Below are 21,865 nucleotides of genomic sequence, written 5' to 3' on the forward strand. Positions count from 1 at the left end.
CTCCCTTCTCCAGTGTTCATCTGTTTTGTTTCTTAAATTCCACATATGAGTGAGATCATATGGTATTTGTCTTTCTCTGACTTAATTTCACTTAGCATAATACCTTCTAGTTTCATCCTTGTTGCAAATGAGAGACACAGTTTAACACCCCTCCCAGGCTTCCCCTTAAGCTCATTTACCTTAAAAACAGAAGTCCTGACAGGCAAAACTAGCAAGGCACAGATGAATGTGGGTATGACTATTAGGTGGCAAAAGGCAAATGTCACCAGTCTGTGCCATTACCTAAGCATCCTAGGTCAAGTAACCATTCCTTCTGGAAGGGGTGATGCTAACTTTATCAATAGGATTCCGCTAAAAATACAAAGAAAAACCATCACCAAGATACCATATATATTCAAAGTCGTTTCATTTTAGAGCTGGTGGCACTTCAGTGGTGGATAAGAGCTTTTTATTTTAGGTATGTTTTCGTGGTACAATTTTACAATCTTATTCTTTCTAATGTAGGAGCGGTCTCGTCTTATGCATTGGAACTTAATGTGACAGACTCAGAAAAAGCCACTTGCCTTTATGCAAAATGGCAGATGAATTTCACAATACACTATGAGACTACAAGCAAAACTTTCGTAAGTGCTTTTCTTTTTGAGTTTTCCAGTAGGAACTCCATTCTACCCTTTATCCTTTGTATACATTTATATAAATAAGATTTCATAATGTTAACTGACTTAACACCTAAATTCTGCGGGTTTCTAAAACACATACATACCTGAAGGTATTCTGCTCAGTGTGGGAAGGAGTATTTTATTTCTTGGGTTCTTTGGAGTTGTTCTTGAGTTGATGAAGGGCACATGATCCGAAGACTGTGGCATTCAGGTCTGACTGCATCTGTGATGCTTTAACTTGTACACATCAAAGCGTTCCCGTTTTTTATAGTTTGCTGTTAAAATCTCTTTTGGGGGGGTATCCTCTCAATCCTTTTGCCTTCTTATTTTTTTTTAGTTAAGGTCTTGCCTGCTTATAACCTGATTTTTTTTTTTTTTTTTAAATCAAGAACAGAAGTTCAGGCCAGTTTTCCTTTTCCTTTCCGACATATATGAGTTTGTCCGGAGGCCTGGTATGGAGGTGAAGAATCTGAGACTGGTTTACACAATGGGCCAGGCAAAGGGCAGCCTGGCCATGGGGGGGGGGGGTGACGGAGACTGAATTGGGGCGTCCTCTGCACATGCTTGGTGCCCATCACTGCCAGTTGGCTCCTTACCCCCGAACTTCTTTTTCTTTTAGAAAACTGTAACCATTTCAGACTTCAGCACTGCAACATACAATGGAAGCATCTGTGGGGATGAACAGAACAATCCCAAAATAGTGGTGCAGTTTGGATCTGGCTTTTCCTGGACTGTGAATTTTACGAAGGAGGAGTCTACTTACTCAATTGATGGCATCTCGTTTTCCTACAACATTAGTGATAACACCACATTTCCTGATGCTAAAGATAAAGGTAAGCTTACCAATTAGATTTGTGTTATGTTCTCTTGCTCTTTTTTTTTTAAGATTTTATTCATTTATTTGAGAGAGAAAGAGCACAGGGGGAAGGGGCAGAGGGAGAGAGAGGAAAAACCCAGGCACACTCCCTGCTCCGACATGGGGCTCGATCTCATGACCCTGAGATCACTATGTGAACTGAAACCAAGAGCTGGACGGTTAGCCGACTGCACCCCCAGGCACCCCTCTCTTGCTTTATATTCATAATGCAGATGTAAATAATTAAAAAAAAACATCTACATGCGTGTTTGTCTTCCGAACTAGAATGGAGAGTTCATGTCTTTGTATCCTCGTCACCCCATGGACAGCAGTGTTGGATACGGTGATATTTGCTATCATTGTTTGAGTGCTTTACTTTGTACCACGGGGTGCCCTAAGTGTGTGACTCGCTGCGTCTCAGCCCGGGAAGTAGATGTTATCTCAGCTTCATAGGTAAAGGGGAATGAGGCTTGATGAGATTAAATGATTTTCCTGGAGGTCACACAGCTTGTCAGTGGGTGAGCTGGTGTTTGAAATAAAGTCTGTTAAGTTACAGGGTTCGTGCACTTCACTATTATTATTTATTTCATTCAACAGTGGGTAGTCGACAAATGTTGAATGAGAAAATCCTTTACCAATGGGTATTTAGATGTGTACGAGTTCAGTAACCTGAGATCAGCAGAAATGCTCCATCTTCAGATCTTTTTACCATTTAGATAGGATTTGGACTGAAAAGTAAACGATTAATTAAAGGCAGAATGAAGTCAACATTCGTTGCTGTTTTGAGACAATCTCAGGTCAAAACAAACTTAGAAAAGCATTGGCAGTAAGGCGTTCTTGTCGCTCTTAGAACTGAAATGTGTACTAGATTTATTTTTTTGTACTAAATGTTTTGAAGGCATGGATAGTGGAGATTTTAATTTTGTCAGAGCTACCATTCTCCTTTCTCTCCCTTCTGTTGAGGTTTGGGTTAACATGGTGTCCGTAGTAGCTTCGCATTTTTCACAGATAGCATTTCATTCGGACCCCAGAAACACAGGCACATGGGCTTCACTTGCCAGCCCTGGGGATGAAAGGCTCATTTGGAGGTATGGATAGCAAAAGATCCTATTTTCAGGACCCAGAAGTGAATGAGTGCATGCAAAACTTGGGAGGTAACACGGACGGAGACGTGGAAATCAATCCTAGTTTTCTCTTTCCTAATCTCTTCGTTTGAGAGGATACCCTAAAGCAAGTCTCTTATTGGTTTACTTGATACATTTAGCTTTGTGCCCTACCTTGTCCTTTAGAACTAGTCTGCGATTTGCCCCTCGCATTCAAGGAGTTTGAAAACAAGTTGGGGAGTCAGAGCAAAATTGTTTTTCCAAGTTGGATGGCAAAGGTGGAAAGCACTGAAATCAGTGTGATTTGTTGTTGTCGTGGGGTTTTGTTTGGGGGGGCGACACGAGGGAAGCCTGTCCACCGTCTCTCTCAGGGTACAGAGCAAACTTTGCAGATGGCGTATACTTCCAGAGCCCGTCTCTGAGTGCCTGTGGTTAAAGAGTGCCTGATGTGAATGTGTCCTCACCAGTGGTCTGCTTGGGAGCGGAGAGAAAGGAGAGGTCGGCGGGTGCTGGAGGAGTGAGAAATCTTGGTGTAGAGAAAGACCTGAGCTGAAAGTAGGCTAATGGGGGAGTTTGAGTCAGGCGGAGAATATGAGCAGAGGATTTCCAGCAGGGGGAAGCTTAGCATGTGCAGCGGTAGCTGGAGAGCTGCCTGATGAAAATAGAGGCCGCCGGTGTAGCAGAAGGAACATAAAGTTGGCTGGGTGCAAGGGGTCTAAATTATAGGGGGCCCTGGAAGCCAAGGAAAGGCATTTAGCTTGACGGGGTAGGCAACTGGGGAACCATTTTAGGTTTTTAAGCAGGGGAATGACATAACAAAAGCAGAGACAGTAGTTTATAAAGAATGTTCTGCAGGATTAATTTGGAAATGAGGCGACTGCAGGCCGAGATGCCAGCTTAAGTGAAGGCTGTTAGAGTAACCAAGGGATGATGCAGCGAGGGCCTAGACCAAGGGGGTGGCGGTAAAAGGACAGATCTGACAGATTGGAATGGAAAAACTCTAGACTCTAAAATTAACATCTCACTCTCCTCCTCTTTATTTTAAACGAGGAGCGGATGCAGTTTTTTTTATTACTAGCATCTACATAATAAGATATTTGAAACTGTTTGGAATTTAAAATGGTTTTCTTAAACAGACTGTTGTTTTTGAAATAATTTAGTGTTTTATTTTTAGGCATCTGATAACTGAAGCAACTTTGAAAGCTGCTGTTTTCTTTTAAAAAATTTTTCATGATTAAAATACAGAAAAGTCCAGAGAATAACATAATAGACCTACATGTATCCGTTACCCAGAATTTATAAATGCCATTTTTTCATATTTGCCTCATCTTTTTATTTATTTAAAGAAATAAAACCTTACGGATACATTTGAGGATTCCTTTGTACTCACTCCCAGAGCTGTTTCCCTCTCTGCCTCCCAAGAGGCAGCCACTCTCAGGAATTTGGGGTGGAGCCTTCCTATCAGTGTGTTTATTATATTTGACTAATCTGTACATGTTCATTAATAATACATAGTTTAAAAAATTATCGTTTCCTAGAACTCCAGCATGTCTGTAGATTGTTTTTGAGGTCTGTCTGTGTAAGACAGTTCAGATACCTTCTGTTAACGGTGAGGAACCGTTTTGGGGAAAAAATGTTCTAGTTCTTTGGTTTACATTTTTTTCCCTTTGGCCATTAGGGGGTGCCAAGACACCATTAATGGGCTGCCTTGCGACATGATGGCGAGGCCCATCAAATTAAGGACCTTGTATCCCTTCCTTCCTTGCTGCTTCTCCGAAAGAAACAAGCCGTCCGGGTGGATAGTTGTGATCACAGTCTTTTGAGGTCTCACCATAAGCGTGATAATAAAAGCTCCGTACAGACTGACTGTAACTTACTCCTTGCACATTCTGAAGATTTCCTAAAACGAAATAGTCTTGAAATGCTATCCAGGAACAGGTTCCAGAAGCTCATTTTAGTGACTGTAACTTACTTTGGGGTAGTAGCACAAAGAGAAGGATTTACTCTAAAGTCCTTGATGAATCTGTCTGTCTTCCTTCTTTGGTCATGAAGCCCTGTTGACCGTACCTTAGCTGTGTTTTCAGTTTGGCCTCTTTGCTGTCTTTCTACTGCTTCTCATCATCTTAATTTAGTTAGGCAGCCCCCTCACCTTTTGCCGCAACCAGAGCAGCGGCCTCCTAACTACTTTCCCTCTTAAATGACTTCCTTAAAGAGTTTTTTTCCCCTGCCTAGCTCCTACAATTTTGCCATCTCCCTTAGAATAAACTGTATGTGTGTGATTTATTTCCAGCTTTAAAAACGGAAGCTGACCTCCCACTGCTAACAGAATAAAGCCTCACCTGTCCTCAACTCCAGTTTCCTTCATCGCGTGGCCAGCTGCAGCTCCGCTTTCCTTCCTCACCCCCATCACGTCTTTCTTCTTACTCCCTGTGTTCAGCACCAGTGAATTTGTCATTGCCTGAACATGCCATGCCCTGTGTCACCTGCGGATGGGGGGAGGCAGGCAGACAGAAGGAGAAGAAAGTCTACAGGTAAATTTACGCGATCGCTCTTCTCCTACCTTCTTGGAAACAGCTCGTGTTCATCTTGTTTTATAGGAATTTTGACCGTCCGTGATGCTGTGGGATTCAGAATTCCTTTGAACAACATCTTCAGGTGCAATAGTTTATCAACTTTAGAGAAGAATGGTGTCGTCCAGTACTATTGGGATGTTCACGTACAGGCTTTTGTCCAGAATGGCACAGTGAGCACAAAAGGTGAGCTCTTCAAGTATATATACTTGGACCCCAATTTCAGATTCGAGTGTACCAGCTGGCTCTCATTGAAGTTGTTGTCTGGAAGCATTTCTGTACTAAGACGTTCGTAGCTTACACTGGACTGTAAGTTTTTGTAAATAACCACAATTCTTGTTCTTGTGGAACTTGTAGTTTCAAGTTGATGATGTACACGTTGTGGGTGGTGGTGTTTGTTTGTTTGTTTGTTTTAACAAATGCTCGGCCTATAGTGTTTTCAGCTGATCAAACCTAATCTTTGTTTGAGCAAATCCTCAAATAGCTTGATCGTCAGCTCTTTAGCATTTGATGATCCAAGACCGCAGCTTAGGAATGAGATTTTTGTGTTTGAGTCTTGAATTTTATAAACTGCTTTTGTAACTTATATATGACTTTAAGGAAACGTCATAATTTCTCCTTCACCAGCTCTGAGAACCTACCAGCACTTCCTAGGAAGAGGTTGTCATGCCTCTAATTTGCTGAAGGGGTGATACAAATAAAAGGTTCATTTGTATTGAAACCCTTTAATGATTTCTAAACAGTTTTCTGGTAAACACTCTCCTTCCTTCTAATGGTGTGTGTGTGGGAAAGAAGAGGACAGGAGTGAAATGTTTTCAAACTTAAATCGCTCATTTTCATATCAGGGGCAGGTGACATTCTTTGGGAATAAAGGGACTTCAGGGTCTAAAGAGATGAGTGTATGGTAGGTAAAGTGGAAAGTCGGTAAAGCGTTTGTATGTGTCTGGTGTGTCGTAACTCTTAGAGATTGTCGGCATCTGAAGCAGCGGTTCGGGAACCTCTGCCTGATTCCCCTAATATAACCCATTGGACTTCTATTGTGAGAAATAGTTTACTCTTTCCTCGCTTTATGAAATAAGAAAAGGGCCACTTTGGTTTATTTTGTCTTTTGGTGGTTTTTTTAGAGTTTCTGTGTGAAAAGGATAAAACTGTTACCACTGTGGTGCCCTTCGTCCCCACCACTGCACCGTCCCCTACTGTGACACCCGCTCCAAGGGAAAAGCCGGAGGTGGGATCCTACTCGGTTAATAACAGCAATGGTACTTGCCTTCTGGCTACCATGGGGCTGCAGCTGAACTTGACGCACGATAAGGTATTGTTCTCTGTTTCTATTGACGCGTTCTTCTCGTATGGCCTTTCAAATATGGTATATCCTACCTCTGGCCCAAGAGTAGTGTTACTAGACTGGTTCTGTGTTAAAGATTTTTAAAAATTTATTTGTTTGAGAGAAAGAGAGAGCGCGAGCAGGGGGAGGGGCAGAGGGAGAAGCAGACTCTCCACTGAGCAGGGAGCTGAAGTGGAGCTCCATCCTGCCCCCCCCCCCATCATGACCTGAGCCGCCACCCGGGCACCCCTAGACTGATTCTGTTTTAAGATTTGATGCGGACTTGTTGAGGTCTGATAAATTTGGAGTTACTGTAACCACGAAGAGTTAATGTCCCTGTCAAGGGGTTGTCTTGGCCAGCGGGTAACCTAGCCATTTCAGGGACTCTTCGGGGTTTAGATTCTGTTTACCATCAGTAGCTCAGAGTACAGACAGTTGGTTTTTATCTCAGTTTAAAATAGAACTCCTTCACATTTGTATCTGCAACGCAGTGTAGGTTGATGTACGGGCAAGTGCAGCTGTTTCTCCTCGCTGACTCAGACGGGAGCGGTGCGCTCGAGTCCGCGGCGGCCCCTCTGGTTGCAGTGTTCCACGGAGCCTCCAGAGGGCGTGCCGACGGGCAGATCCCGTTTCCAGAGTCTTGGACTTCAATAAGCTAGACAGATGGCCCTTATGCTCCATAAAAATGTGTCTTTTCATTTGCCTCATTACTGAGGAAGCTTCCCTCTTGTTTTTCGTTTCTTTTTTTTTTTAAGTTGTCTGAGTCATAGCTTGAGGGCCTGGGCCAACTTTGTTTGAAAGTAAGACACCATAAACTTAAGTATCCAGACAAAAGGATTTTTTGTTCTCCCCTGAAGTTGCTTACTAAGAGTATAAGGTTTTGCGGTGGACTTGTACGGTTAAGCTGTACCTTTGTCCCTCTTCTTCCCCTACAGGTTGTCTCGGTTATTAACATCAACCCCAATACGACTGACTTCACCGGCAGCTGCCAGCCTCAGACTGCCCTGCTTCGGCTGAACGGCAGCAACATCAAGTATCTTGACTTCGTCTTCGCTGTGGTGAGTAACAGCTTTCTCTAAGATGAGGTTCGTTTTCTTAGACACACATCTGAAAGTCTACGTAGCTGTGTGTGCGTAGGGAGGGATTTAGCTCTGTTTTCCATTTCGGCACTACTTAATTATAACGCGGAGTCCATTGATCCCTCTTAATCCTTCAGAGTCACCTCAGTGGTCTTGCGTTGTCTTAGATTCATGTTCACCAAAGGCGACTGTTCTGCCATTATATAGACTTCAGGGTAGGAGCAAGAATTAACCCACATCAAAAAAACCCTCTCTAATCTGTCCGATATGGAAATATTTAATAATAAAGCCTATATTTTTACATATTATGTATTACAAAAGATAAAAAGTAATTTCCATAATATGTTTTTCTATTACTGGTTAGAAAACTCGTGTTTGTTTACTCTAATATTTTAGGGTTTTTGGTGGCTATACTGTAATAATAATTAACATTTATTGAGTACTACAGGACTCTGTGTAAGTACTTAACATGCATAAATTCATGAAATCAGGATAGTTTATAATGGTAGCATTTGGGTTTTTGTGGTTCATGCTTGCATGAAGGGCTGAACCCTAAAGAGAATGTTCCAGGTTAAGCATATAAGCTCTGCTTCTTGCTAGCGTAAATTCATCATTGAGAAATTTTATTTCTACCTTCTCAGAAGCAGTTATTACCTCCATAATTTTTGAGGGTGTGTGTGTACACGTGTTCTAGCAAATGGGAATGGGAAAGGGGACAGCCATCAATGAGGGAAAATGTTAAGCTGCCAGCAGTTCTGAAGCTAAGAGTTATTGTATAGGTAGATTAAAAAACAGTTCTGCTTTAAAATCAAATTATTATATATGGGATGGGGAAACAGTCTCAACATCTGATATATTAAAAAATTAGGTATGTGCTGTTTGTTTCAAGTCCGAACTTGGTATCTTTAGTCTAAAGCCTTTTTTCTCTATGGAATATATGCAGAGTAATTGAGGATTATATCAGGCAATTACATTTGAGAAAGGTTTATAAAAATCTTCCCTTTACCAGCACTGAAATCATTCCTCTGTTACAGTACACATATGACCAGAGGATTAGTATTAAAAACATCTGGTCAGGCTCATCCTCTTCGGTGTGGTAAGAGCAGGCCTCCCCGGACATATTCTCTTTTAAAGTTATCTCATAGGGATTATACTATAAGTAAGAATGAAGAAAGTAATATTTTAGGTTCCTTCCTTTTGGAGTGATTGAGTTTGGTCTTTCTAGCTGTGGTCGGGTCCTAAAAGAAACATGGTTTCTTCTGACCTTTCTGGGGAAATATTTAATAATTACAATATTTAATTTGCCCAATAGACCATTTTTTTAAAGATTTTTAAAATTTATTTGACAGCACAAGCAGGGGGAGCGGCAGGCAGAGGGAGAGGGAGAAGCAAGTTCCCCGCTGAGCAGGGAGCCCAATGCGATGTGGGGCTCGATCCCAGGACCCTGGGATCATGACCTGAGCTGAAGGCAGCTGCTTAACCGACTGAGCCACCCAGGTGCCCCCAACAGATTATTTTAAATGCAGTTCAAAACAGTGACATCTTGGGGCACCTGGGTAGCTCAGTTGGTTAAACATCTGTCTTCGGGTCAGGTTATGATCCCAGGATCCTGGGATCGAGCCCCACATCTGGCTCCCTGCTCGGTGGGGAGTCTGTTTCTCCCTCTCCTCCCCACTAGCGCTGTCTCTTGCTATCTTTGTCTCTCTCTCAAATAAATACATAAAATCTTTTAAAAAATAAAATAAAAAAACCTAAATAGTGACATTTTAACCATGCTCTAGGCACTTCAAAAAATTAGGAAACACCTGTAACATCACCAGACTTCACTGGGGCCCATCTTCAACCCTGTCACTTCTAAGAAGAATTTATTAAATTCGAGTGTGTCGAGTGCAGGATGCCATGGTGGGATTCAAAGAAGAAGGCGTGTATTAATAAAGAGCCCAGGGGCACCTGGGTGGCTCAGTCAGTTGGGCGTCTGCCTTCGGCTCAGGTCACAATCCCAGGGTCCTGGGATCAAGCCCCAGGTCCGGCTCCTTGCTCAGCAGGGAGCTGCCTTCTCCTTCTGCCTCCTTCTCCCCCTGCTTATGCTCTCTGTCAAATAAATAAATAAAAATTAAAAAAAAATAAAGAGCCCACAGTTTAGTGGTAAAGATAGAAATACACAAGTAATGACCATTTTTGTGGAAGGCCTTGAATGCTGTGCTAAGGCTTTTGAACCAGATTCTGTGGGCAGTTAGAGCTCCGTGGAAGGTGCATTCCAGGTGGGATGAGTGAGCGACCAGAAGAAAATGCAAAGAAGAGGCAGTGGTTAATTCTGGGCGGCGGAGAGTCAGGAAGGTTTAATGGAAGAGATGACAGTTGAGCTGGGCCTTCAAGGATGGGTCAGGTTTGTACACATGGAGATAAGGGGAGTAAGCAGAAAAGTACAGGTTATTTCTGGAAAAAGGAACACAGTCAAGACCAGCTGGGAGAATGGGGCACGTGGCATGTTCAGGGAAAGTAGTTGGGACAAATTGAGGGGAGCCTTGAATGCCAGGCGAGGAGAGGTGTAATGAGGTGGTCAAGTCCTTCTTTGTGCTTCCTCCTGACGTTTCTCTGCATCTGTCCTCTCTGCCTCTGCCCTGAGTCCAGCCTGCATGATGTCTTACCTCCCAGCTAGTCCTTCCTCTTCCTCTCCTCCCTCGGTGTTCTTCTGCATTGGTTTAATCTTCCCGAAGCACAGCACCTCCTCAGAAAGCTTCAGCGGTTCTGTTTTACCAACAAGATAACCTATCAGTTCCACGGCAGGTTATTTCAAGTCTCTCCCCCTCTGCCCCCCCCCCCCCCCCCCCCCCCCGCCATGCAGCGGAACCTGCATATCCGGCTTTATGTCTCCTCCTTTCCCTTCTCAGGTCGCCCTGTGCAGGGTGCGGTCCGTGAGGTAGGAGAGCACAGTAGCTACCAGCGCGTCGCTCTGCAGCCAGACTTCCGGGGTTCAGATCCCACCTCACTGACCACTAACCCTACAGCCTTGGGGAGAATCACTTAACATCGCCATACTTTGAGCACCCCATCCCAGAATGGGGTGTTAGAATTATTCAGTGACACCTCACATGTAAAATTTTTTAAAGATTTTATTTATTTATTTGACAGAGAGAGAGAAGTAGGCAGAAGGAGAGGGAGAAGCAGACTATCCACTGAGCAGAAAGCCTGACGCAGGGCTCGATCCCAGGGTCCTGGGATCGTGACCTGAGCCGAAGGGAGACGCTTAGCCGACTGAGCCACCCAGGTGCCCTCACATGTGAAGTTTTAAGAACATCGCTTGGTACTAAGTTTTCAGATTCTGGCGTACTTGTGATGGTGCTTATTTTCTGGCTACCTTTACTCATGCACTTGGCCTTCCCGGATACCCTTTCCTACTTATTTCCTAATTGAATTCGGCCCGGTTCAAATGGAGCATCCCTAAGCTTGTATCGATTTGCTTCTCCTCTACTTGGAAGTCATCTATCTTCTTTTAATTTTTATAATTTATCTCTGTCTTTTTTGCAATATGGTTATTTCTTTATGTATTTATCTTATCTTTGCTGGCAGATTGCAAACACGGTGGGGGCAGGATCCAAGCCCGGTTCATTTGGCTGGCTCCCTGGAGCACTGAGATATGTTGCCTTGTACATGCTAAGCACTAACATAATTAGAATGACTGGCTCATCAGATGCGTGCTTCACAGAGATAATAGTGGCGAAGGAAAGCTCCCAGCTGGAGAGGCTGCCAGGCAGGGAGGGAGCCCAGCTAAGAGACTGTCATGATCCAGGGGCACCTGGGTGGCTCAGTCGTTAAGCGTCCGCCTTCGGCTCAGGGCATGGCCCCAGGGTTCTGGGATCGAACCCTGCATAGGGCTCCTGCTCCGCTGGGAGCCTGCTTCTTCCTCTCCCACTCCCCCTGCTTGTGTTCGTCTCTCGCTGGCTGTCTGTCTCTCTGTCAAACAAATAAATAAAATCTTTAAAAAAAAAGAGAGAGAGAGAGACTGTCATGATCCAGGCTAGAGAAGGCGGGGGCTCAGCAAGTGACGGGAGGAGTAAAATGAGGGATGAATGGTTGAGTGTCAAGCAACCACGTGACTATGCCCTTGGTCCAAAAATTGGAAACAAAATGCAGAAGAAAAAAGGATTCTGTCACATCTTACTTAGCTGCAGTTTATTCTGTTGGTCCGGGTCTAATCCATGGTTTTATCTTCTGGATAACAGTATTAGATTGCTTTTCATCTGTAGATATTAACTGTACCTGTGGACAGTTGTGATGTGTTGATTAACTGGAAGCTCTTTTTCTAACAGAAAAATGAAAACCGATTCTATCTGAAGGAAGTGAATGTCAGCATGTACTTGGTTAATGGCTCTGGTAAGCAAAGCATTGGCCTTGGGGAAGAGAGTGGGTTACTCTGACGGAATAGAAACCATAGTTGTTTTGTTACCAAATAGTGCCTTCTGTTTAATGGAACAGAAGAATCTATGTGAAAATTGTACCTTGACCACAACCAAACATCAGTCATTGAGAACCATAGTGTTTTATCTTTTCAGTCTCCCTCGTTTTCGAATAGGGTGGATAATAGTTAAGGATGTGACTGATTTTTAGACCACAGAAACATCTATAGAAAGATAGGAAACCTAGTGGTCTTAAGAATTGCTTTTTTTGGTAGACCCTGTACCCCAGGCTCCTATACTTCACTGAAAAATTCTGAGGACTGTCCCATTTCTTACACTGATAGAATAAGAAGTTACTAACAGGGGCACCTGGCTGGCTCAGTCGGTAGAACTTGCGACTCTTGATCTCCAGGTTGAGAGTTCGAGCCCCACGTTGGTTGTAGAGCCTACTTAAAAACAAAAAAAGTTCTTAACATGTTTGTTTTCTTTAAAGCTTTCAGCATTGCAAATAACAATCTGAGCTACTGGGATGCCCCCCTGGGAAGTTCTTATATGTGCAACAAAGAGCAGACTGTTTCCGTGTCTGGAGCATTTCAGATAAATACCTTTGAGCTAAGGGTTCAGCCTTTCAATGTGATGGAAGGAAAATATTCTACAGGTAAGAACCGAGCAAGTTTTATCAATAATTTATGTTCTTACGTTGACTAATAGTTGGCTTTTCCTTTGGCTCATGGAAATTTAAGCACTGAAATAGATACGAATTCACCTCTTGTGACTGTTGGAGAGTCCGCATAGCCTTGAGCAAGTTCTGCGAACTCCGTTATTTGGCCCATCATTTTGCTCAAAGTAGATTTTTTTGTGTGTGGATCTGAAACCCTTTGCAACCACGTTCTTAAAACCGTTGGAAGCTTTCAGTGAGCTTTACTTAAGGCATAGACACTCCCCGCTAGGTTTTAGTTTGTGGGAAGGATGGCAGGTTTGAGCATCTGGGATCTGTTTCTCTTGGGGCCATCTTCTCGTTGGAAATATTTTCATACACAGATAAAAGCAGTTTGGTCTTATTTTGTTAAGACAGAGGAGTACGGTTAGGCCAAGCTTCAAATAGCAGGGACAGTGTTTTGGCCAGCCGAAGTGATCTGGAGTGTTTTAAAAGCATATGCTAGTGTGCACGAGGCTTTTTGGAGGATCCGCTGAGGGCTCGTGATGGTATTTATCAGATTTTTAAGGAAACCTTTTGTGGAGGGCTCATGGCAGTGTGTTTCTACAAATCTGAAAGGTGCATTTGGCATTACAAGATTAAAATACGCACGTAGGCCCAAAAAAGTCCATAAAATTCCTTAATTGACTTGTTCTTTTAAACTGATTACTTAAAATTGGGGGTTTGTGGATCACAGCTCTGCCGAGCAGAGCTATTCAAACCATGCACATCCTTTTTAACGATTAATTCTGGGGTTTAGAAGGAAATGTGGCAGCTGCATTTAAAAGCGAGCACGCCGTGAGCCGCCAGGATCTTCACAGTGGCACTGGATCACCAGCCTGACTTGGTTAGGCCAGAATAAGTTGGGACCTTCCCCCTACCATTCTCGTGACTAGAGAGGTTAATTACACTTAGAAATTTTTCTCAAGAATTCTTTTTTCCCTTCGTCAGTTTTGCTTATGTACAATTAGTCTGATCCTTTCATAGTTTTATTTTTGAGTCTTTATCTAGCTCCCCTCCATTACCCGAGTTTTAGGTCCAGATTTGTGATTAGAACTGAAAATCCTTTGCAGCGTGATACCCGCTTGAGTCTGTTTATCTAGTCAGCTGTAATCGCGATGAGCTGCATTCTTTATCTCGAATTTGAAACTTCAGTTTTTATATATGTCGAATTAAAAATGGTGCCCAAAGGAATACGTAATATTTAATACTGGTAATGAGCATGTAATCTGTCCATGACCTTGGGTACCTGTAGATACAACGCACTGGTAAGACTTGACTATGCGGGAGGAGGAAGTAGACTTGCAGTCAGGTCAAAGATGTTGAGTGGATTTTACTGGATCAGACCACTGTCTGGAAATAGAAAAGCTAGCCCCCTGTGGGCTGCCAGCCCTGGCCAGATTAATTCGTGTAGTAAACACACGCAAATCAGTAAGAGGTCCCAGTTTCTTGACTTCTGTAGCCACGAAGATCATATGCTCTAGGTCGGGGGCTGTGCAGTTTGTTTGTCAGGCACGGACGGTGTTTTGGGTTTGGAGACCACATGGGCTCTGTCACCACTATTAGCTCTCCTGTCGTAGCACGAAAACAGCCATAGGCAATCAAAAAATGAGTGTGGCTGGGTTCCAATAGAATTTTATTTATGGATACGGAGGTTTGAATTTCATATAACGCTCATGTGTCACAAAATTTCTTCTTTTGTTTTTTGGGGTTTTTTTGGCCATTTAAAAATGTGGAAAAGCCATTTTTAGCTCTTGGGCCAGATTTGGCCTCCAGGCTATAGTTTGCTCTCAGCTCTGAAAGATTCCAGAGCCAGCATGGTTCTAAACCCATGATTAAACCTTTCTGATCTGTTCTCAGTTTCCCAAAAGATATCACTTTAGCACTAAGAGGCTGATCCGGCTATGTAGAGATGGGTTAGAATTAGCTCTCTTCATTTCTTTTCTTTCTTTTTTTTTTTTTTAAATATTTTATTTATTTATTTATTGGGGCACCTAGGTGGCTCAGTCGGTTAAGTATCTGCCTTCAGCTCAGGTCATGATCCTGGGATTGAGTCCCAGATTGGGCTCCCTGTGCAGCCGGGAGCCTGCTTCTCCCTCTCCTCCTCAGCTCGTGCTCTCTGTTGCTATCTCGGTCTCGGTCTTTTTTTTTTTAAAAAAGATTTTATTTATCTATCTATCTATCTTTCTGTTTATTTATTTATTTATGAGTGCTTGCACGTAAGCTGGGGGTGGAGTGGAGGGAGAGGGAGAGAATCTCAAGCAGACTCTGCTGAGCATGGAGCCCGATGCAGGGCTCGATCTCAGGACCCTGAGATCATAACCCGAGCCAAAACCAGGAGTTAGATGCTTAACCAACTGAGCCCCACCCAGGTGCCCCTCTTCACTCCTCTATTTTGGAAAGGACTTGGAATATGAAACACATACACATATGTGTGTGTTTACTCATAGATACAAATGAGTATGTATGTATTCATACATACGAATATACATACACAAAAGAAAAGTTTTAGGATTTTAATTCTAGAACAATCCATAATTTTCTGTAGTTTTATCATTAAAATATACCTGCCTTAATTACTTAAAGTTGATCTTGTAAGAGCATTTCTGACTTTTGAATCAACATCTTTTACTTTTGGACATTCATTTTTGATTATACTCATTATTTGTCACACACTTTTTCTCACCTACAGCCCAGGAGTGTTCGCTGGATGATGACACCATTCTAATACCAATTATAGTTGGTGCTGGTCTTTCAGGCTTGATTATCGTTATAGTGATTGCTTACCTAATTGGCAGAAGAAAAAGCTATGCCGGATATCAGACTCTGTAATACTAATCGATATGTGATCTCTGTTACAAAATAATAAAGCAAGTACAAGTCCCAACATGCAATACTGTTCAATTTCAGGTATATCTAGTTGCAGTTCTGATTTTAGAATGGATGGTGTGGGGGCTTTCAAACTTAATAAATAAAAACACCCTAAAAACTATAAACTACAAATTAGTCACATGATTTTGGTTTCCCCAACCATGGAATTTAAAACTGTTATTTCTACGGCAAAAAGCATGTGTAAAATCACCTGGATCATTGGTTCTATTTCTGTTATCTTGAATTAGTATTTCAGTGTTTTCGCTTTATGTATTCTGACTAGAAATACACAGTTTAGGAAAAACAGTTTTCAAAAAGAGTTTTTTTTCCTGCATGTAGTCAAATTGAGACTGCACCCTACAGTGGATTTGTACTTGCTCCTTTGGTATTTTTTTGTGATTTTGTTTGCAGGTTAACTTAGCTACTTTGGCACTGCTGCATATTTGACCTATGAGAGAGATGCCGGTAGATTTGAACAGAGTCTAGTATTATGTTCGTAGCAACGAATGCTTTTCTAATGCCTTTTGAATATACTTGTATTTAACTTGGCTGTAATGACAAAAGGTATAAAAGCTGTATACATTTTGGAATAGGTGTTAATCTTGTTTAATCCTTTTTTAAAAAAAAACAACTGGATTTTTCAGTCTTTAAAATGGCAAGACACAAGACTATTCCAACTGGGCATTTCAATCCATTTTCTAGGCGCTTTAGAGATCATTGCTAGGCCGTGCCAATTTGAGGCATTAGTCGTTTGTACCTATAAATTGGCCTCCACATACACTGCTAGAATGAATGTAGTTTCTTTCTCTTTAGCTTTGCAGTATCCTTGTTGGCGGTAGTGTGTTATGTTCTTTTCTTGTGTTTTTTTTCTTTTTCTTTCCTTTCCTTTCTCTTCCTTTTCTCTCCTTTCCTTTTCTCTTTCGTAAAGAAGAAATGCCAGAATGTCCTAAACCCAGATAAAGAAGCGCACTTACGCTTAGCAAGTAACTTGCACCTAACCCTTAAAAGTCTTGGTCTTCTCTTAGTCCATTAAAAGGTTGTTCTTTGTTTCCAGCTTGCATTGGTATTTACAACACTTACTAATTTGGCTTTCACATTCAAATGGTTCTGTGCTAATCAAAACTTAACGTTATTATTGTTCATTATGGTAGAATCATTATTAATTCATGTGCTTCGTGTTCGGTTTTGTGCTCTGGGGAAATGCACCAATTGTCCATTTACTGTGCAGCACCTAATGTTTATAGGAGAAAGCAAAACATTTCAGCTTGATAGTTAACACATCAAGTATTTCTTGCTGCTTCCAGGAGGTCGCTCTCTCTCTCTCTCTCTCTCTTTTTTTTTTTTTTTTTGGTATTGGAATGGCTGAGTAAATATTAAAGAGTTGTTAATATGCAGCTGCATATGGAAGATTCTTGTGTTTTTGGGGTGGGAGATGATGTGCCCCCATCGTCACTAGCGAATGGGACATCTGGGTTCCAGACATTACTGATGTTGAATTAATTGGGTAGTCTATCTCTACACACCTCACACACACAGGCAGTCGCATGTTAGCATGTGTGTGTCTCTAAGTATCTTTCGAGTTCTATTGGAGTGGTAAATATTTCCTCCCACTGAAATTTGCTCTCTGCTTAGAGTAGCCTGAAATTCTTACTGGCTCAAAATCCGATTCCTGACCCGCCCTTCCCTTAGAGCTACATTGAGCTGCATTGCCAGCTTAAGGCACTTTTTGAGGACTAAATATAAATCTGATTTTTAAAACTTATTTTTTACTTAAATAATGTTCTAGTGTAGGATTGATGAATGGATAATGCTTATAAGAAAATGGACGTTAGTTCTCATGAGTCGAAACAAAGCAGCTTTTTTTTTTTTTTTGAAAATAAAAATTGGAAGCACAAGTGGGCGGCACTAGCTTAGTGCTGTTAACGTTTCTAAAAGTTTTTACACTTAGATTATATACCGGATTCATATTAAAATACCTCTAATCAGCACTGTTTTATAGAAAAATCTGACTCCATTGAATATTTTTGTATTTTACATGGGCCAGTTTATATACTCTATTTACACTATTATTTCCTATAGCCACATGTTCTTTGTACCGTTTATAGTTTTGTTCGTTTTGCTGGGTTTACACCTTGATGGTCTAACATTGCTATTTGGTTCTGGGTGTTTTTCATGTTTTAGTATTTGTATAAAGAAACTGGTCCATGTAAATACTTCTCATGTTTTTTTTCCCTCAAATGTTTAAACCACTAGTCGATGTATGGTGTTGCTCTTTAGATATTTGCCTGTCCATTTGCTCAACATACTGCTTCTAAAACAAACAATAAAGATTCTTTTATTTCTTAAGGAAATTTGCTCACATTTTTTCCTGTTGGTTAAAGTAAAAATTCTGTATGCTACATAATGACAATTTCTTCCCAAAGGGAGAACTTTCGAAAAGCTTAGAAGTGGAACTAAATTATTTCTAGAATATTCTGTGTATTACCATCTGGAAGAGTGGTCCCATACATAGATAGGTCTGTACTGATGCTGGGCTGGCGACAGAATAATCACCTGGGAAGCTTGTTAGAAAAATTCACATGCCAGGCTCCATTCCTGGAGGATTTCACTTAGCAGGTCTGGGCCTGTGTGTGCGTGCACGCATGTGCCTGCGTGTGTGTGCACGTGTGCGTGTGTGGGTGTAAAAGCTCCCCAGTGGGATCTGGTATGGAGCCAGTCAGGGAACCAGTGATCTGGAATATGCATTTCATAGGAAAAGCTTGAGAGTATCTCTTCGTTCACTTTTGGCGACCCCTCTGAATTGAGGCTGGTACGTATGTGTGTATACATAGCTATTGTGTGCAGTCAGTCTCTCAGATCATCCTAAAATACTCGAACCTTCCAATTTTCCCATAGCTTCGCACACACAAAAACTTGGCAACCTTGCTAGTAACTTTCGTCTGGATTACCCCACGTTAAGCTAGTGACTGCCAGTTAATCATCACAACTCCCAACTCTTGAGACTAGCTGCCATGTGACTTTGGCCAAGCCACTTAACTTCTGGGGTCTCAGTTTCTCTATCTGAGGGCCGAGGGCTTTAAAATCCTGTTCCTCTTAATTTCTGTGAGTGATAGTTTCCATTTCAATGAAAATGTGAGTATTTTTAGAAGGAATCTGGTAAGAAGCTACTAGTTATAATCAAGAACATACTTTATACACAGTGTAAAATACACCGTTTGAAGTTTCTTGCACGTTTCAGGAGGAATTCTTGTAAGACTCAGATATTTTTAAGATTATAGCATTTCATCCTTATTTCTTTAAGTAGATAAGATTACATTGTCTTGGGCTCATCTGTCCCTCTCGCACCCATCTCTTTTACTCTGGTAACTTTCTGCATCAGTAATTACCATATCTTGTTTTTGAAACTAGTAGAGACAATGTTTGGGTAATATTGAGTAGCTTCAAGTATCTTCAGGTTCATGTGATAGACTTCAAACAGTTTGTAGATCTAAAAGGTATATAATAGGGTGTCACATAAGAATATGATTCTTTTTTTTTTTTTTTAAGATTTTATTTATTTATTTGACAGAGATAGAGACAGCCAGCGAGAGAGGGAACACAAGCAGGGGGAGTGGGAGAGGAAGAGGCAGGCTCATAGCTGAGGAGCCTGACGTGGGGCTCGATCTCATAACGCCAGGATCACGCCCTGAGCCGAAGGCAGACGCTCAACCGCTGTGCCACCCAGGCGCCCCAAGAATATGATTCTTAATGCTGATTCTTCCAAAGGGATTGTGACACAATTGGTATTTAAGATGAGTTTTATATTTTATTACAAATGTATATTTCAACTTTCCAACTCACACTAAAACTTGTATCTGAAGAATTTCTGAGCTAACAGAACCATGAGGGTTAACGGTATTTTTGATCCACATGAAACGTTACGTTGACATTTCAGTGGCCACGCAACTTTTTATCTTTAAAAATCTTCACTGCTTCTGTAATTAATCATTAAGTTCTTCCACATACACACTGTTCCTTCCCCCCCCAGATATTTTCAATATGGTTTCCAGTGTACATTATGCAAATAAATCAGGTGGAAATGATTTACAAAATGAGATTTTCTTTTCTTCAGGATGTAATCCTATTAAAATTACTGTTTTCCAAAATGTCTTTCCGTTACCTAAAGAATTTTTAAAGGTTGAATTCATAAAATCAATAGTTATTATAAATTAATACTTCATACTAATTGAGAGCATTTTAAGTAAGTGACAGCATCTAGAAAGATCTTTGTATTAGTGGAATTGCCTTTTTGATCTACTCTGGGAATATTTGTCTTACATGAAAGCCTTATTGGCAGTATTTATGAAAGTCGTTTCAGTACTAGGTCAAATACCCAATTTGGGAGAGAGAGGACTGTGAATCCGTTGCCAGAATAAGAAATTAATCTAATGAATTTTTTAAAAACCAAGTTATATTAAATCCAAGGCATAATACTTTATGGTTCGTGTCACCTGATAGTTTATATGCCGGGTGGTAATTTGGGAAATTGAAGGGGAGGAGTCAGCTAACTGGGTACTCTCTACACCAAGTATTCCCAAGTCACATGTGGCAATCTCAGCTATCTGGATTTCTAACGGAACCAAGAAGCAAGTAAAAAAGCTCATTGAGCTGGCAGTCAAAGCCGATACCATAAAGTCCATAAACCCCAGGATTGCATCTTGTTCCCAGTTACTGCCCCAGAGGCTAGCAAAAGCCTAGCACATTTCTTAAATGCGGGCACAATCAGAATTGCCTGGTGGCCTGTTCATTCTTACTTCAACACAATTCTAATAAGCGTAATTATCTGATTTATCCATCCCTGGTAGATTGCGAGCTAGGAGGAGAGCTAGGGCAGTAAGAGGCAAGGACATGGGGCACAGAAATGGTCGTTCAACATCCCAGCTGCCATCCCAGCTGCCTGCCTTCTGCAGATGGACCTCCGTCTGCAGGCACCATCCCTTCCTCTGCTCCGTTCTCCCTGGCTTTGCTTCTCCTGGTCCGGGCTTCTGGAATCCCATTTCGCCTACCTCCTGCGAGACCTCGTACCGTTGGCTTCAGTCCATTGTTCGTGGCTCTGGCCCTCATTCTACAAACACATTTAAGTCTCTTCCACCCGAAGATACCCTTCCTTGCCGCTATGCGCCTTCTGACTCCCTCCCTCATGCCCTGTCTTCTGAACTTCTCGGGATGACCCCCGGATGTTCCCCACCCCAAGTTCTTGATCTCCTAACCGATCACTTTCCATTTGCTCCTAAACCTGCAGCGAATTGCCTCGCAGCCAACAGGCTTCTCTAATAGTTCTCACCCCTCTCCCATGCTAATCGAAACCGTTTCCTTCCGTGGCTTCTGTGGCACCATTGTCTACTTGCCTTTTCTTTGTCTTGCTCCTTTGTTCCTCAGATATGAGTGTTCCCAAGGGTTGTGTCTCTGATCCTTTTCAGATTCTGTTTGCCCTTATTGAGAAACAAACGTGTCCCTGGTTTTTATGACCACTTAGGTTCATCAGCCACTTGGTTAGGAGGGACACAGGCATCTGAAACCCAGAAGATCCAAAACTGAACGTCTCCCTCTTCTGCATATCCCTCCCCACCCCTCCCTCCCCCACAACTACAAACAAAACGGAATGCATACATTCTCCCTCCTGTATTCCCTATCAGGGTGAATGGCACCAGTATCTACATGATCACTCAAGTGGGGAATTGGAAGCCATTTTATTACCTCCTATCACGCCCCCAGTATCCACCCGGCCAGTTCTGCCTTCTAGTTGGCTCTCTAGTCTGTCCCTTTCTGCATCTGCGCTTCATTCACCCAGGTCAGGACCATATTACTGGTCCTCTGGCCTCTAGCAGTAGAGGTACCTCCTTACTTCCGGTCTCCTCCGGTTGGCGTGACTTCTACAAATATTCTGCCTGAAATCCCACCATGCTCTTCGTCCTTCCATCAGTGTAAGGCGGAAGTGCCTAGAGCCTACAGTGCCTCTGTGAGCTGGTCCTGGTACCCTTGTCCTGCCTCTCCCAGCCCCAAGTACCTCTCGATCCCCCCCAGCTCTGCCAGCCGGCCTGCATTTCCCCTGAAGTGCCGGGTTCCGTGGCCCTCCGGGTAGTTTTGTCTGTGTTTTTTCCTGTACCTGGAATGCCCTTCCCCCATGGCCTGCATGGTTAATTCCTGCTCATCCGTAACGACTCAGCTCCAGTGTCACCTCTTTCCAAGTATGTCTTGTGTAACAAGGCTGAGTTGAGTGTGTCTCTGAAACACTTCCGTGACACTTGGCGCGTTGCCTGCCCCATGACA

At 42.3% G+C, this 21,865-nt stretch overlaps 1 protein-coding gene across 3 annotated transcripts in view; it reads left to right on the forward strand.

Moving 5' to 3' along the window:
- The window catches only part of LAMP2 (lysosome associated membrane protein 2), a 37,457-nt gene that overhangs the window by 9,845 nt on the left and 5,747 nt on the right, over positions 1-21,865 (forward strand). For 2 of the 3 annotated variants that reach the window (XM_087859552.1, XM_045814815.2), the window contains exons 2-8: positions 505-623; positions 1,279-1,492; positions 5,216-5,374; positions 6,313-6,500; positions 7,448-7,570; positions 11,902-11,965; positions 12,482-12,646. In XM_087859552.1, coding sequence (XP_087715678.1) covers positions 505-623; positions 1,279-1,492; positions 5,216-5,374; positions 6,313-6,500; positions 7,448-7,570; positions 11,902-11,965; positions 12,482-12,646 — 1,032 coding nt within the window. Of the gene's footprint in view, positions 1-504; positions 624-1,278; positions 1,493-5,215; positions 5,375-6,312; positions 6,501-7,447; positions 7,571-11,901; positions 11,966-12,481; positions 12,647-15,371; positions 17,908-21,865 lie in introns of those variants that run through there. The other variant, XM_087859553.1, reaches the window with a different exon arrangement.

The sequence above is a fragment of the Ursus americanus genome, chromosome X, assembly GCF_024610735.1.
Source record: "Ursus americanus isolate L20-20 chromosome X, mUrsAme1.1.p, whole genome shotgun sequence".
NCBI classification, from domain to species: Eukaryota; Metazoa; Chordata; class Mammalia; order Carnivora; family Ursidae; genus Ursus; species Ursus americanus.